Source organism: Staurois parvus, unplaced genomic scaffold, assembly GCF_062004578.1.
Source record: "Staurois parvus isolate SC_StPar_1 unplaced genomic scaffold, SC_StPar_1.0 ptg000243l, whole genome shotgun sequence".
Lineage (NCBI taxonomy): Eukaryota > Metazoa > Chordata > Amphibia > Anura > Ranidae > Staurois > Staurois parvus.
The window spans coordinates 15,485,603-15,502,154 of NW_028318039.1; the positions used below are offsets into that span (position 1 = coordinate 15,485,603).

Below are 16,552 nucleotides of genomic sequence, written 5' to 3' on the forward strand. Positions count from 1 at the left end.
GTGGAGGCGACCGGAGCTGTGTGCTATGTGTTTGCTCCGGTCGCCATCTTGGGCACTTCATATGTGTGTAAGTTATCTACATCCCAGAAAAGAGTTCTTGTGTACATATTAGGCAAATCAGCAACACTGAAGTGTAAAATACAAGCTTAATTTTAGGGATTCTTTTTGAAACCTTCTACTTTGTCCAACTTGGGAGTGCAAGAAGCATATACCTGTCACCCACTTATGTGGCTCTCTGAGTGACCAGCTGAAATAAAACTCAGCACCTCAGTGTATGGAGGCAAATGTCACTCTCTGCTCTGCTTCCCCCCCAATGCAGAGCTTGGTGCCTGAACAGTCAATTGCCATGGCAGAGTGATGTCACATTAGAAACGGGAGGGGAGTGGAGACGCCTGTGTGGCTTCCAACTCTGTGTTGCTTTGGAATGTACACATTGCTTTTGTGTGGAGCTGCTGCAGATAAATGTGGAGGCAGGGAGAAGGCATGGAAGGTATATTTGTGCCCGATACCTTCCCTAATATAATTCAAACTTTGCATGAGTTGGGAAATGTACAGTTTCCGTTTAAACTACAATTGTCGTTAAAACAGTTTGGAGGACTGTCAGTTGAAAAAAAGTTTGATGGGGAAAATCTTGAGTATATTGAAAAATAATACTCACCTGTTTGGCTATTTCTGTAAGAGCAGAGGCTTCTGCTTTCCCAACCTGTTGCACCATTTTGTAGAAAAGACTTTCTTTGTTTTGTAGCAAGTTGTATGGTTCATCAAATTCTTTAACTCTTCCTGAATCAAGCACCTATAGGAACAAAGCCTACAGTTAAAAAAATCACAGCAAATTCTAACCATATCAACCATATTATTTAGGTTATGCAATAACAATACAGAGCTTCACATAAGAGCTGCACATAAGGGGCTGTCTTTGCACGATCAGAAATGCATTGTCTTTGTATGCTGTGTATAGAAAGGAAAAGGAAAATGACACACATCGCATTTGGAACATTGAGATACACAGCTATACTGTTACAGCACTGTACAGTTCCAATTTTTAATTAATAAAAAAAAATGGCAAATTAAAGAAAATGTTATGTGCCTAGCCTCTTCTTTAATTAATTAATTAATAATTCGGAGGCAAATACAAAAACAATTAAGGAAAGAAAATAAAATACCATCTCCCATCAGCATTTAATTTTATATATAACAATTATTTGTTCCTCTAAACGATCACAAGATATACAGTTAATGCCTGTGGATAAAAATGCTTTAATTTTTTTTTTCGTAGCAAGGTAACTAAAACGTCAGTTGGTTTATTAAAAAAGTAAGCAACTGCATTATTTCCAGTTGTTTACAGCTGCTGAAGGGCAAGGAGGGAGCAAGATTCCAAAACTGTGATTCACGTCTCTCACAATTTAATTTGCATTTTTACACACAAATAAAACTTGCCAGTGAGCTTAGGAGCCTATCCTGACCTAGGTTAAAGTTGAAACTCACAGCAATCTGTAATTTTGGATTGTAAATCATAGTCAAAGCAATTTTCTTTAAAGCATTTTAAAGTAATTTGATCTTTTTTATCTGCCCACACAATAATTAAGACATCTTATAATTTGACATTCCAATTTAGCAGAGCTATAATACATTATTTTGTGTTGTTGTTTCTTTCTTTTTAGTAGATGACAGCAGTGTGCCAGTACACACAGTGCAAATGACACTGTAAAATTTGTTCTCTCCACATTTTAACTTTTATAATAAGAATAAAAACCCCAGTCATGCAAAGGCTGTTTTGTGACACTCTCATGTCAACAACACATTAATCACAAGGTATTATTCAAAATGTGACTGTCTTGAAAATAAAGATGACTGTACCTGTAAAGAAGCATATACTTCTGCTGGCTGCATTGGCTGAAGTCTTCTGCAGGAACCAAAAACTCTTGGAGTCCCTGCAGCTCTGTTTCCCCCTGTTGACCTTCAAGTCACTGCAGGGCACAGTAGTGTTGGTTCTTGCTGAAGACTTCAGCTGACGATTTCTCAGGATAGGAGAGCTGTTCAAAAGTGCAGGACAGGTACTAATATGCTTTTTTTCTTTACAGGGCTGTACATAAATTATAGGCATTTATATTTTCAAGGCTGGGTTGCTTAACTTTATCCCCGGTTTTATCCCTTTCATGACCAGGGCATTTTTTTGCTATTCAGGACTGTGCTACTTTAACTGGTAATTCCTCAGTCTTGCAACACTCTACCCAAATGAAATTTATTTCATTTTTGTTCACACAAATTGAGCTTTCTTTTGGTGGTATTTGATCATCACTGGGTTTTTTACTTTTTATTATATAAACAAAAAAAGGCACACACTTAAAAAAAAACAACAATGCTTTCTACTTTATGTTATAAACTGTATCCAATAAAAAAAATGTATAAAAAAAATCAAATTTCTTCATAAATTTAGGCCAAAATGTATTCTGTTGCATGTTTCTGGTTTGTGTGAAAGTTAAAGCGTCTACAAATTATGGTGTATATACCGAAATGTATGCGGCTATGACGCTACACTGGTAAAGGCAGTGATCAGCGATTTATTGTGGGACTGTGATAGTGTGGTTGACAATCTGGCACTAACAGACCCTTGCTGGGAGGTGCACTAACTGACATTTACATCAATAGTGACATTAATACAGTGATCAGATATAACACTGTATACTATCACTGTACTAATGACATTAGCTGGGATGGGGTAAACATCAAGGGGTTATCTGTGTGCCTAAAAAGTGGAATGTGTGCTGCTTTAACTAAGATATCTCTGCTTTGCAGGGAGAAGAAACAGCCACATCACTGATCTGTGTACAGAGCCCTGTGTGTTTGTAAGCACAGGACTCTGTGCTGTGATTGGCTACAGCTGATCAGCAGATATCAGCCATAAATCATTGGCCGGGGACCTGCTGACAAAATCTCACTGTGGACAGTGACAGCACAGGTCAGCAGGGGGCACAAGGAAGAGCACCCTGAACCCAGAAGAAGCTGGAACAGGTACATGCACTATATTGCCAAAAGTATTGGGACGCCTGCCTTTACACACACATGAACTTTAATGGCATCTCAGCCTTATTCCATAGGGTTCAATATTGAGTTGGCCCACCCTTTGCAGCTATAACAGCTTCAACTCTTCTGGGAAGGCTGTCCACAAGGTTTAGGAGTGTGTCTATGGGAATGTTTAACCATTCTTCCAGAAGCGAATTTGTGAGGTCAGGCACGGATGTTGGACAAGAAGGCCTGGCTCGCAGTCTCCACTCTAATTCATCCCAAAGGTGTTCTATCGGATTGAAGTCAGGACTCTGTGCAGGCCAGTCACGTTCCTCTACCCCAAACTCACTCATTTATGTCTTTATGGACCTTGCTTTGTGCACTGGTGCGCAGTCATGTTGGAACAGTAAGGAGCCATCCCCAAACTCTTCCCACAAAGTTGGGAGCATGAAAATGTCAAAAAATGTCTTGGAATGCTGATGCCTTAAGAGTTCCCCTTCACTGGAATTAAGGGGCCAAACCCAACCCCTGAAAAACAACCCCGCGTCATAATCCCCCCTCCACCAAACTTTACACTTGGCACAATGCAGTCAGGAGAGTACCGTTTTCCTAGCAACCACCAAACCCAGACATGTCCATCAGATTGTCAGACAGAGAAGCGTGATTCATCACTTTAGAGAACACATCTCCATTGCTCTAGAGTCCAGTGGTGGCGTGCTTTACACCACTGCATTTGACGCTTTGCATTTGCACTTGGTGATGTAAGGCTTGGATGCAGCTGCTCGGTCATGGAAACCAATTCCATGAAGCTCTCTACGCACAGTCACAATGATTACAAATTGGTACTAAATACTGTACATATATATATATATTGCCAAAAGTATTGGGACGCCTGCCTTTATACCGTATCCCAGTCTTAGTCCGCAGGGTTCAGTATTGAGTTGGCCCACCCTTTGCCCACAAGGGTTAGGAGTGTGTCTATGGGAATGTTTGACCATTTTTCCAGAAGTTCATTTGTGAGGTCAGGCACTGATGTCAGACAAGAAGGCCTGGCTCACAGTCTCCGCTCTAATTGCTGCTGAAAAACAACCCCACACTGTAATCCCCCCTCCACCAAACTTTACACTTCACACTATGCAGTCAGGCAATTACCGTTCTCCTGGCAACCGTCAACCCCAGACACGTCCACCAGATTGCCAGACAGAAAAGCATGATTTGTTACTCCAGAGAACAGATCTCCACTGCTCTAAGTCCAGTGGTGGCTTTACACCACTGCATCCCACTTGTGATGTAAGACTAACCCATTAGTCCCATTAATAATGCTAACCCATTCCACAAAGCTCTCTATGCATTGTTGTGCAAATCTGAAGGCCACACGAAATTTGGAGGTCTTTAGATATTGACTCTGCAGACAGTTGGTGACTTCTACGCACTATACACTTCAGCATACGCTGACCCTGCTCTGTCATTTTATGTGGCCTACCACTTCATGGCTGAGTTGCTGTTGTTCCCAGTTGCTTCCACTTTGTTATAATACCACTAACAGTTGACCGTGGAATATTTAGTAGCAAGGAAATTTCACGGATGGACTTATTGCACAGGTGGCAACCTATCACGGTACCACGCTTGAATTCACTGAGCTCCTGTGAGTGACACATTCTTGCATGCCTAGGTGCTTGATTTTATACACATGTGGCCATGGAGGTGAATGGAACACCTAAATCCAATGATTTAGAAAGCTGTAGCAATACTTTTGGCAATATAGTGTATTTGTGAGTCAGCCTGGCTGTCATCTGCCTGCAGTAAATGTACTGTGGGCGGGTGGCACGCAGTTAAAGAATATGTAAACCCATTGTTTCATATTCCTGATTATGTGCCTGCTGTGCCATGCACTTGTATGAAAAAGTATCCTGTTCTCTTTGTATTGCTCCCTTTGTGTGAAATCCCTGGTGTTTCTGCCAGTCCCCCTTCTTTCCTAATAAAAAAAGTGACAACAATAGGCATAAGAGCAGAGTGTGGTCAGTTTTCTGGCTATTCTTGGAGCTAAGCCAATGATCAAGCTTGTGCGGACTTGCCCCCCCCTTGCACAGCCATTTACTGGGAAGATTAGTGTACTGCTGTTTCTCCTCCAATTATCCTTCAAGTGGACATAGTACCAAAAAATGTTTCTTCATGTTAAATGCACAGGTGCCATTGTATTTACGTTGTTCAGGCATTTTATTGCTTTTCGCTGATATCATTGCACTCCTCCTAACAATGCCTTTGCCTGGGTTTCTCTCTAGAAGGCCAGTACCATCATTGTTGAGGCATTATCCAGAGTACTGGCATTTGGATAATATAATCAGGCAAATCCTGCTGCATGTGCAGTTTTTAGCTGTGTTCACAAGATGTCTCACAGATCAGCTCCCTGCTGCAGCTTCTCAGCTTGCCCCTTGCTGCAAGGTTACAAATGTACCATGCAGGTGGTCACTGGGGAAAAGCAGACTGAAGAAATGCTTCCTCCTGCCTGCAGCAGCAGACTGATGACTTCATTCTCCCAGATTCCTTTTTAACGTAGGCATAGTTACTAGAATGACACTCGACAATGTATTTTAAATGTAAAGATTTTCTAAAAAGAAAAAAAAAATCATACCATTGCTGTAAACACATCAGCAATTTACTTTTAAAGCTACTAATAGTTCTGTTGTGAATGCTAATTCTTAAAATGGAATTTTGCTTTCCCAATGAAATTGTCCTTTTTTTGACAATTACCTTTTGTGTTCTTATGCTGCATTATTATACTAATATCCAGTGCTAGTATCTAGTATATAATATCCAGTACCATTCTCTTCTCATGCCCTTCTCTACTAATACAGGTCCAGTCCCACACTGATATTTTCATTGTATATGTCATGGGGGGCTGTCTCTTCCTGGTTTCCCCAAATACGTGGCACCAGATTTCTGTGCATGTGCTAGATCTAACCTCTGTTAACATGAGTGAAAGGTAATGCTTCCTGGATTATCAGCATCCCAAGGTACAGCAGCAGGAGAATAAAATATTCCTGCCTAGGTGAGAATGTGGGTAGGGTGTGGGCCAGATAAAAACATTTAAAAAACAAAGTGTTGCTGCTGTGTAAAATGACATTTACAGATAGTCTACAAGTGTCACTGAGTAATACAGTGCAGCAGTTTTATCCATATGTAGGTCAAAGGGGTGACTTTTGACCTGCGTATGACATTCAGTTAAACAGACCTTGCAAGTAAAAAACAGACCTTGCAAGTAAAAAACACAAACAAAATATATACAGCAGGGAAAATAAGTATTGAAGAAGTCATCATTTTTCTCAGTAAATATATTTCTAAAAGTGCTATTGACATGCAATTTTAACCACATATCGGTAACAACACATTTTACTCGCTGTATATATATTTTTAAAATAAAATGTATTTAACCCCCTCATTAATTAGCCATAATCAGTCTTAATTGACCTCTTCTTTCCCTTCACTATTTCTCTTAGGTTTTTTTTTTTGTTTCTGTTTGCTTAATCATTAATCAGTCCTAATGAACTCTTTCACTATTATGTTTTCTGCTGATTTGTTTTATTTCTATTTTCTTCATTAATATTTTAAAATTTTACAATATCATTCATATTGATTATTATTGTTTTCAGTGTCCCATAAAACAGCACAAACTTTTTTTTCAGTTGCAAATAACTTTGCCATGCTTTGTATCTGTATTCTCCGACTGTTGAGTGCTGGTGCCTCCATCTTGACTAAGGCAAACCGGCAGTGAAGCCTTCCTACTGCGTATGCGCAAAGCATGCTGCGCTTTGTGATGGGTCGCAGACCTCTAGGACCTGTTGAGTTTCCCAGAGGGCTGGGGGGGGGAGCTGTGGCCAAACTTCAGGCTCGATTTGATTCAGCGAACTGACAGAGAAGTGGAAGCGGGTACCAGTCAAAACAAAAAGGGGCCAAGAGTGGCAGAGGAGGGGGCAAGAAGGCAGATAAGTGGAGCATCCACTTTTGGGTGGAACTCTGCTTTAACCAGGACGAATGATAGAATAAAACGTATGCTTCTTATTGACTGCTCAAAGTGAAAAAAACACACACTAATGTATTTAGACTACATAAAAAATAAAATAATTTTTGTAAAAGAAAATTGCCAAAATAATCTCGTGTTTTCAAACTGACGGGCATCCAAATGCCAACTGAGACAGCGGCCTTTCTTCTCCATCTGACCCTATCTCTTTGAAACGCTATACTCCCTAAAACTACATATTCTGAATGCGGCAAAGGCGTCCATCCAGTTATATTGGAAGCAAACAGTCTGGCTGCCCAGACTGTGGTTCGCTAAGGTAAACAACCTTACCAAGCTGAATCACTTACAGTATCAGCCAATTCCAGGGAGAATGCTTGGCGAGAACATGGTTTTATTGGAATGAGTTCACCTGTTCTTCGGAATACCAGTGTATCCTATGGTCGCAGGTGTAACCTCACCCGCAGTGTGCCTCAGGAGATTAATTACATTCAAGATGGCCAAGCATGGCTATAAGGAGCTCAGGCGTCACACAAATGCCAGTCTCCCCCCTTCCCATTCACAACACATTTTGCCTTATCTCCTCTCCCCCCACCATGCCTGTCTCTTAGACCTTTTTATGTTTGTTCATCTCATATTCCATCTCATAAAATTAGCCTAAGCAGCTAAGTTTTTTTTCCCCTTTTTCAATATTTTGCTATTGTTTTGCCATACAAGGGAAGTTCCCAACTGATGGCACCATTTTGTATGAACAAGCTATGTATTATGTATATGCACATGATGTACTTGTTCTTCAATGTATGCTGTCTTTATTCTTACTTGAAAACAAAATAAAGAATTAAAAAAATGAATCTCTTGTTTGTTTAAAAAAACAAATGTGGGAATTACTTTATCTTGAGTAATGACAAAAATATTGCCAAATAAACAGGTCCATAATATAATTTGTAAAAGTCCATAGGGTTATACTGGTATGAGAGCTAAAGTGGTAAAACTCTGTAATTGTTTTGGATATGCATATATGTTAATATTTTTAAGACATTTGTATGCATAATTTGAATTATATTTCTCCAAGCCAACAGACAAATTTGCTTATCACAAAGCAGAATATGCTTCCCGCTTATTACTGCTACACACTAATTGTGCTTAGCTATTTCGATCTAATAAATGCAAATCTACCACTGTTATTAGGTATGTGCAGTATACTACCTTATGTACAGTATACCTATCAACTAGAGAGGAAATGTAAGTCTGTAAAAGAAATACCAACATTAAAATAATAAATATGATAAAATCATAAAGATAAATTATTTATAACAAATTATGGATTTCACACTATAGTTTTCCTTTAAACAGACCTATGGTCTAACATAAGGGTGTAGTGTTTACCTGCCCTGAAGAAAGAAAAATAACTTGGGTATCCCTCCAGCAGTGAGTCATGTGACCCATACCATGGCCTAAGAATGGGTCAGTATCTAGGCAGAGTTGTTGATTGGCTAGCTCAGCCTATCTGCCACCTTTTGAAGAGAGCAAGTGCACAATGCCTTTACACTGTAAGTTGTAGAAAGAATGGACCTGTGTTTTTTTAAACAAGGTAAAGCTCTACCTTACTCTAGTACAGCGGGACTGGCAAAATATGACAAAAGGCCACTTCATGCACTAATGCTGCTCTAAAAAATGTTGACTCAAAAAGTAAAAAAAAATTCTTTTCCTTTATGGTAAAGATATTATATGGTAAAGGAAAAAAAAATCATCATTATTCAAAAGAAACTAAGGGGCCCATCAACAAAGTAATAGCTTTTCTTTACAACAAAGACTCTTTAAAAAAACTTTTGGATGAATATTTTCAATTACCAAATTTGTTAAAGAGGTAGGTAAAAAGCAAAAGGTAGTGCACACTAATATTTTCCAACTGACATTTTCTGGCCAGTTATGCAGTAGAAAAGATAGCCAAATGTCACTTTTCAACGTCCTTTGACAGACACTGCAACCAGCCAAGAATAATAGGCTACTGAGAATGAACTGCATAAGTGTCCAATATGTCAGGTATTTGGGCTATTTTACACATACTTTTGCAAAGTGATTACATTTTGTAAATACATTTTGGTTTAAGTCTTACTACCTCTTTGCAGGGAAACAATAATAGTTTGGGGTTAACATAAGTTATTTTTTCCAAGGTAAACTATTTTTAAACTGTTTATATTTCTTTTACTTTTTAATTGTCAAATTTATCACAGGATACACTAAAACACTAATGTTTGCAGAACATGTGGGTTTCCTAAAGAGAGAGCACACTTATTTGTCAATCATTTGTGTTTAATTCGAGCTTAAGGTACTCACCTCTGTAAACAAGAGGCTTTTTCCCAAAACACAGGTAAATTGTACAGGCACTAGCCAAATGCACCCCCAAACCTCACTTTATGGCTCTAGGGCATGTTCCAGCATTGTATTATTCTTTCCCTTGTTCCTGTAGTCAGAAATATTTTTTTTCTATTACTTCATGTGACCTCTCCACCATGCTTTTAAAATTTGTGAAAGGAAAGCTGTTGGAAGCTCAGTCCCTACTAACTTTGGTGTGCCCACAGAACCACATCCCCCAACAGTCCTTTCCCCACATTCAGAATGTGGGCAGGTTCTTAGGAGTTAAGGTAGCAGCGCTGTTTTTCTGAGAAAGAAATCAAGGTATACATGTCGGGAGGGACAGAAAAAAGTAGGAGATAGGCAGAGATTTGTAGTGTAGCAGGCAGGGCTGTTGTCAGGTCAAACAAGAAGCTAAGAGTACACTGGATTTCTGAGTATATTTCAAGTAATCTAATGCAACATTTCAGAGTTACTGGACTAAAAATTTTTAAACGTTATTCTAGCCCTGAACATAACAAATAAGCACAAATTATAAAAAAAAAGCCTTTAAAAATGAATGTCTATAAACTGCTTTTGTGACATGAAATAAATAATAGCTGCCAAAGTTTAACACTTTGAATAAAAGCACACAGTACATATTCTGGAATTGTACATCGGCTCTGGTAGTTAATGCATAAGGCTCAAAGATTTTACTCGGATGCATTTTCATACACATTTCTCTAGATAAATAATTCCAAATGGCTTGCATTAAGAGCTTATATAAATAAAAAAGTCAAAACTATGTAAAAAAATCAACCTAATTGAAAATGGCTAAGGAAAAAGAAACATGACTGAGCTTAACTTCTTACAGAAAATTATGAATTAAAACGGGAAGAATCCCTTTAGAAAACCAGCAAGTAAACAACAGTCATAATAATGCTATTAATTATTTAACAGATGTTTCCGTATACTTCTTTTGTTAGTCTTCATAATAACAAGCAACAAAAAATACATCCCAATTGTATTTATGGGGAGAAATAATCCAGGGGAGAACAATGAGCTTATAATGAGTTTAACAATAGTAATTAAGTGATGTTATGATGACAATGCTAATGCTGAACAGCTTTATTGGCAAATTGCTTACAGTACTTGACTAAAGAGAAGCTGGCTTTCTTAACATCAAAGCAACAATTATGAGTTTTATCTTTTCTTTATAACTGCTCTGTATTACTGTGCTTCATTTCAAACGTGTTGTCATTATCAACTGTCACTACAAAACTACTTCATTTCAATCAAGTGCATTTGATCTCTCAAAGGGTTGAATTCGCAACCATAAATTGCATAACCTGCAAAGTGCTGGTCAAAATACATGCACAGAGTACATAAATAAAGGGTAAGTGTTTGGCAATGAATTTACTTCCAATTCAATCACACCATATTTGAATACATATAAACCACATTCTAAGATAAAAATAGCATTTTTGTACTCACTGTAAAATACTTTTCTTACTTCCAGAGGATAATTCCATGGCAGGGCCACCAACTGAAAGTGTAAGGGACCCACACAAAACAAAGTCACTAATGTGTTGAAAAAATGGGAAAATTCATCTATGTGCCTTTGATGTCCACAGAGGCCAAAGTCCTCCCTGTTGAAGAGAGGCTATGACAGACCTGGTGGACTCCATGCAGAATTTTCCAGAATTTCTGGACCTGAAAAAAGGCATCTAGGGCCTTGAAATCAAAAAATGGACAAATGCCCCTTTTTTATTTTGGGGACTGTGAACTATGTCTTTACTGAAGTGGAAGGCTGACACCACATTAGAGGGAAAGTATTGTCTTGGATATGGACTTGGGCAAGAATGAGGTTATGTCTCCCTACAAGAGAGAGCCACTGAGACATGTCTAACGGACGTTAGAGCTAACATAAAGGCTACTTTTCAGAAGAGGTCATCTAAGGAGATATTACTGATGGGTGGATCCAAAGGGTGCATTTGAAGTACATAGAGAACCAAGTTGAGGTGCCAAGGAAACACAAGGTCCTGCAAGGTAGGCCTATTCTGAAATACACTTTGAATAAAGGTTTAGACAAGGGAGAGAGAAGCCTGAGGTTTTGATTGTCTTGATTGTAAGAAGACCAGCATGCAAGACACAGATTAATCTCTGGGGTTGAAGTGTTTGTGTTCACACCAAGCAAAGAATATTGCCAGGTAAGATAATAGACCATTCTGGAAGTAGCTTTTCTTGCTCTTAGCAAGGTAGGAATGAAAAACTCGGAGACCCCTCAGTCTCTTAAGACATGGGTTTCAACAGCCATGTCTAAAACAGGAGGTCTGGCTCATTGCGGAGAGGCAAGAGGGTTTATGGTTAGTAATTGGAGTATGTCTGTACATCAGGTTCTTCTGGACCAGTGTGGTACAACTAGAATCATTGGCTTCTTCTCTTGCACTATTTGGTTGAGCAGACAAGATAGAATCTGCACTGGAGGGGAGGCATTGATTAGCTTGAACTGAGATCAGGTGATTATCAAGGCATCCTATTCCAGCGTTACAGGGTCCTTGTTGTTAATTCTGGAGACCAGGATATTCACATCCAGGGCCCTCCATTTATGATATATCATGTTGGAGTAAAGAGCCCAACAATCCCCTTAATCCAGGTGGTAGCGGTTGAAGTAATCCATTTTCCAATTGACGACTCCTGTGATATGGATTGAGGAGATTGCTGGACAGTGAGTCTCCATCTATGATGTTACAACGCTCATGCGGAAGGAGACAGACAGATACTAGCAAGTATATACTACTGAATCACTAGCGACTGTGTGGAGTATTTTAACAGCGCTTTTTTACAGCATTTATAGCATTATATGCATTATAGTGTACTAATAAATGTTTTAAAAGAGGATAAGGAACTATGTTCTGATTATTTCTTATGGTACACGGACCAATGGAGGAAGATCACTAAAGAAGTGAGAGGATCCAAACCCTTTAGGATAACAATCCCATCCAGCCACAGTCCACTTAAGGGACACAAGCTATTTATGACCTCACTTAACGGTTTGGTCAAATTTACCAGGTGAGTGAACAACTGGTGAAGGTGTACGTATGGTTGTTACGACAACACATTAGAGGTGAACCAAGGACTAGTCGATTTGTCCACAATACTTTGAAGGAGTGTATGGTCACAGATGTTATTAATTGTATAGGTTGCCATAGCAGCAGGCTGGAGAGCAGAGTTTTAGAAATTGATCACTCAACTGAAAGCCTGGGGCATCTGAATTGCCTGTGGATGTTTGCAGACAGGTGAAAGGCAGAAAAGTCCTTCAGGAGAAGGTTGTCCAAATAACCTGTGACCTGGATGCTCTGAGTTCCTAGAAGGGAAGGAAATACACTGGGAACAGAGGATATACCAAAAGGCAGTGCAGCAAAATGGAAATGATTGTCTTCCACTGCAAAGAGCAGAGAAGGCTGATGAGGTAAGTTAATGGGAATATGCAGATAGGCATTTTGGTTTTCTACACGTGCAAAGTATTCCCCTTGTCTCAGAGAGGCAATAGCCGACCTTGTGGATTCCATGCAAAATTTTGGAAACTGAAGGTGTTTATTGATGTATTTTAGGTCCAGAATAAGATGAATACCCCCACTGGGCTTTGGTACCATGAGCAGGTTTGAACAGAATCCTTTGAACATGTCTTGTGGGGGGACTAGCAAAACCACTATCAGGGACAAGAGATGTTTCAAGGCACTCTTCAAATCTGACTATCCTTGGGCAGATTTTGGTTGATTTGATAAAAAAAAAGGGGTGAGGGAGTAGAGTTTTGAACTCTAATTTGTAGCCATTTTAAACCACTGTATGAACCCACAGGTCTGGGACATCTGTGACCCAGAGAGAGGTAAACTGTAACAATTCACTCCCCACTCTTAGAAATGAGTAGGCTTTGTGGGCCAATTTTTATGTTGGGAAGAAGAGATGAACTTAGGTTTTGAAACTGAAGCCTGGGTAGAGCGATTAGGTGCTCTGAATTTTAAAGAGGTAGAGGCTCCTGAAGAGGGGGAGTTTTAATCTTCAGCTGTGGAAGCAGAACCTTTAAGCCTATGATTTGTCAGGCGCCTCACCAAAGAGACATCCTCCTTCGAAGGGATGGAATATCTGTAAGACATGTGAGCAACAAGATTTTGCACATGTGAATGGTAATTAAAGCCATTCATTGAATTTGTTTCATTAGTTGTTCTAGGGAATCCACTCAAAAGAGCAGAGCAAGAGGTAATTGCTGTATTTGCTCAGTTAAGACACAGTCCTGGTATACGAAATTGTGTTGATTGTTTATTGTCCTAGCCCAGTTAGTTGCAAGTTGACAGATAGAAATCACAGCGATACCTGGTTGCAGAGCTGGGCCTGCAAGTGTAAAGCGAGCCTCTAAGAGTGTCTCAAACTTTCTACCTGTAGAATCTTTGAATTAATGTATATCTTTAGTCCAGTGAGATGTTTGCTTAACACGGAGATGGCAGGAATATGAACAGTAAATGTCTATGCACCCAAATGGGCATGGCGAGACATCAAGAGTGATAAAGCTGAGGGTTTTGTGCACAGCAAAAGCGGAGCATATCAACATTAAAAAGCAAGTTGCGTGAAGCTGCAATGTTAGGGGTTTAGGAGTATGGGTGTGAGAAATCTTCTGCACCCTCCTCTATCACTGCCTTCAGGTCCTCTTCATTTCCTTCTATGTCCACCTCTTCTAAGGCGGGCATATATGTATCAAGTACTCAGGAAGAGATGGAGAAGCTGGACAAAACCCCGCTGCTGATTTGTAACAAAATGGAATTGATGTCACCTATGTCACATTTGTTTCAGATGCTGTGCCTCAATGCAACATCTTGCAAAAGACTGTAAGAGAGAAATACGGTGCACAGAATGCAACAATGACCAACATGTCAGCACTGCACCCAGGACCACCACCATGGAGATCAGAAGTTCCAGCAACTCAAGAAGATCATGGTGGGGAGCAAAAAGAAAGTGCAACACCAGCGATAACTTCAAAGTGCACTGAGATCTGTACAGAACCAGGACTCTCTAGATCATGCTCCAAGATATGCTTAGTCAAAGTGTATCCCAACGGTCTCAGAGAAAAGGCAGTGAAGATGTATACAGTCCTAGACGAACAAAGCAACAGGTCTCTAGCAAAGACAGAGTTCTTCGACCTCTTCGGTGACAAAGGAAGTTCAACTCCATATACTTTGAAGACATGTTCTGGAGTTATAGAGACATCAGGGAGAAGAGCAAACAACTACACCATCGAGTCATTAGATGGAAAGACGCAGCTGACTCTTCCTACCCTCATAGAATGTGACATGATACCAGATGACAGGTCAGAGATTCCCACACCTGAAGTGGCACGTCACTACCCTCATCTCGTGCGAATAGCAGACAAGATCCCGACACTCAACCCAGATGCTGCAATCGTCCTTCTACTAGGAAGAGACATACTGAGAGTGCACAAGGTCAGAGAACAATACAATGGGCCGCACAATGCACCATTTGCTCAACGTCTTGATCTTGGATGGGTTATCGTTGGAGATGTATGTCTGGACGGACTTCACAAACCCGCAAAGGTGAATGTCTACAGAACAAATCTGCTGCAGAACGGTCGCACATCATGTCTTTGCCCATGTAACAACAGCATGCAGATTAAAGAGAAACTATTTAATCCAACACATCCCCAGAACACCCAGAGGTTCCTGGAAGATACAGCCTCAGCTGAAGATTCAGATCAGCTAGGCCACAAAGTGTTTGAGAGAACTCAAGATGATGACAAACTAGCACCATCTGTTGAAGATAACCTCTTCCTTGAGATCATGGACAAAGAAGTCTTCAAAGACAAAGCAGGCAGTTGGGTAGCCCCACTACCATTCCGTACACCACGGCATCGTCTTCCCAACAACAGAGTGCAAGCAGAGAAACGCCTTGCGCTATTGCAGCGCACTCTTGAAAGAAAGCCAGACATGAAAGAACACTTCCAAGAATTCATGCGGAAAATCTTTGACAAAGATCAAGCTGAAAAAGCATCAGCACTGCATGAAACACAAGAACGCTGGTACTTGCCAATATTCGGAGTGTACCATCCTCAAAAACCAGGTCAGATACGTGTAGTATTTGATTCCAGTGCAAAGCATGAAGGTATTTCCCTTAATGATGTACTTCTCAGCGGACCAGACCTGAACAACACACTTCTTGGAGTCCTTATCCGATTCCGAAGAGAACTTGTTGCAGTAACAGCAGATGTACAGCAGATGTCCTACTGTTTCCTTGTCCGTGAAGACCACAGAGACTACCTGAGGTTCCTATGGTATAAAGACAACGACCTCAACAAGGGTATCGTAGAGTATAGGATGAAAGTACATGTGTTTGGAAACAGTCCATCACCAGCTGTCGCTATCTACAACTTGAGACGAGCAGCGCAGCAAGGTGACAGACACAACCCTGAAGCCAAACAATTTGTTATGAAAAACTTTTATGTAGACGATGGACTTGCTTCCTTCTCCAGTAGTGGAGAAGCCATTAACATTTTGAAAAGCACTAGAGACTTGCTAGCAGAATCTAACATAAGACTGCACAAAGTGGCTTCCAACAACAGCAAAGTCATGGAAGCATTCCCAGCAGAAGACCGTGCAAAAGACCTCAAAGACTTAGATCTAGGTACAGATTCACCACCCCTTCAAAGAAGCTTAGGGCTTAGTTGGGACTTGAAAACTGACAGCTTCACCTTCCGAGTATCCAGGGAAGAGAAGCCTTTCACAAAGCGAGGTGTCTTGTCTACGGTCAACAGTCTTTACGATCCCTTGGGGTTCGTAGCACCCATCACCATGCAAGGCAAAGCTCTTTTGAGAGAGATTACAACTGAGCTAGAACAAAGAGATTGGGACACACCTCTACCTGAAAAGAAAGAAATGCAGTGGAAGTTGTGGAAAGACTCTTTGCTGCAGCTTGAGCGATTTAGCATCCAAAGACCATACATCTCTGTTTCTTTGTCTGTTACAAAACGAAGAGAGATACACGTGTTTTCAGATGCATCCACCGTGGCTATAGCAGCTGTAGCCTACCTTAGAGTCATAGACACACAGGGACAAAGCCATGCAGGATTCATCTTGGGAAAGTCCAAACTGGCTCCAAGACCTGCTCACACAGTCCCACGCTTAGAACTTT

The 16,552-nt window shown here is 40.3% G+C and overlaps 1 protein-coding gene across 1 annotated transcript in view; it reads right to left on the reverse strand.

Moving 5' to 3' along the window:
• ABCC4 (ATP binding cassette subfamily C member 4 (PEL blood group)) overlaps positions 1 to 16,552 on the reverse strand; it is a 400,044-nt gene that overhangs the window by 8,634 nt on the left and 374,858 nt on the right. The window contains exon 30 of the mRNA XM_089680483.1: positions 659 to 793. Within this exon, the coding sequence (XP_089536609.1) occupies positions 659 to 793 (135 nt within the window). The remainder of the gene's footprint in view (positions 1 to 658; positions 794 to 16,552) is intronic.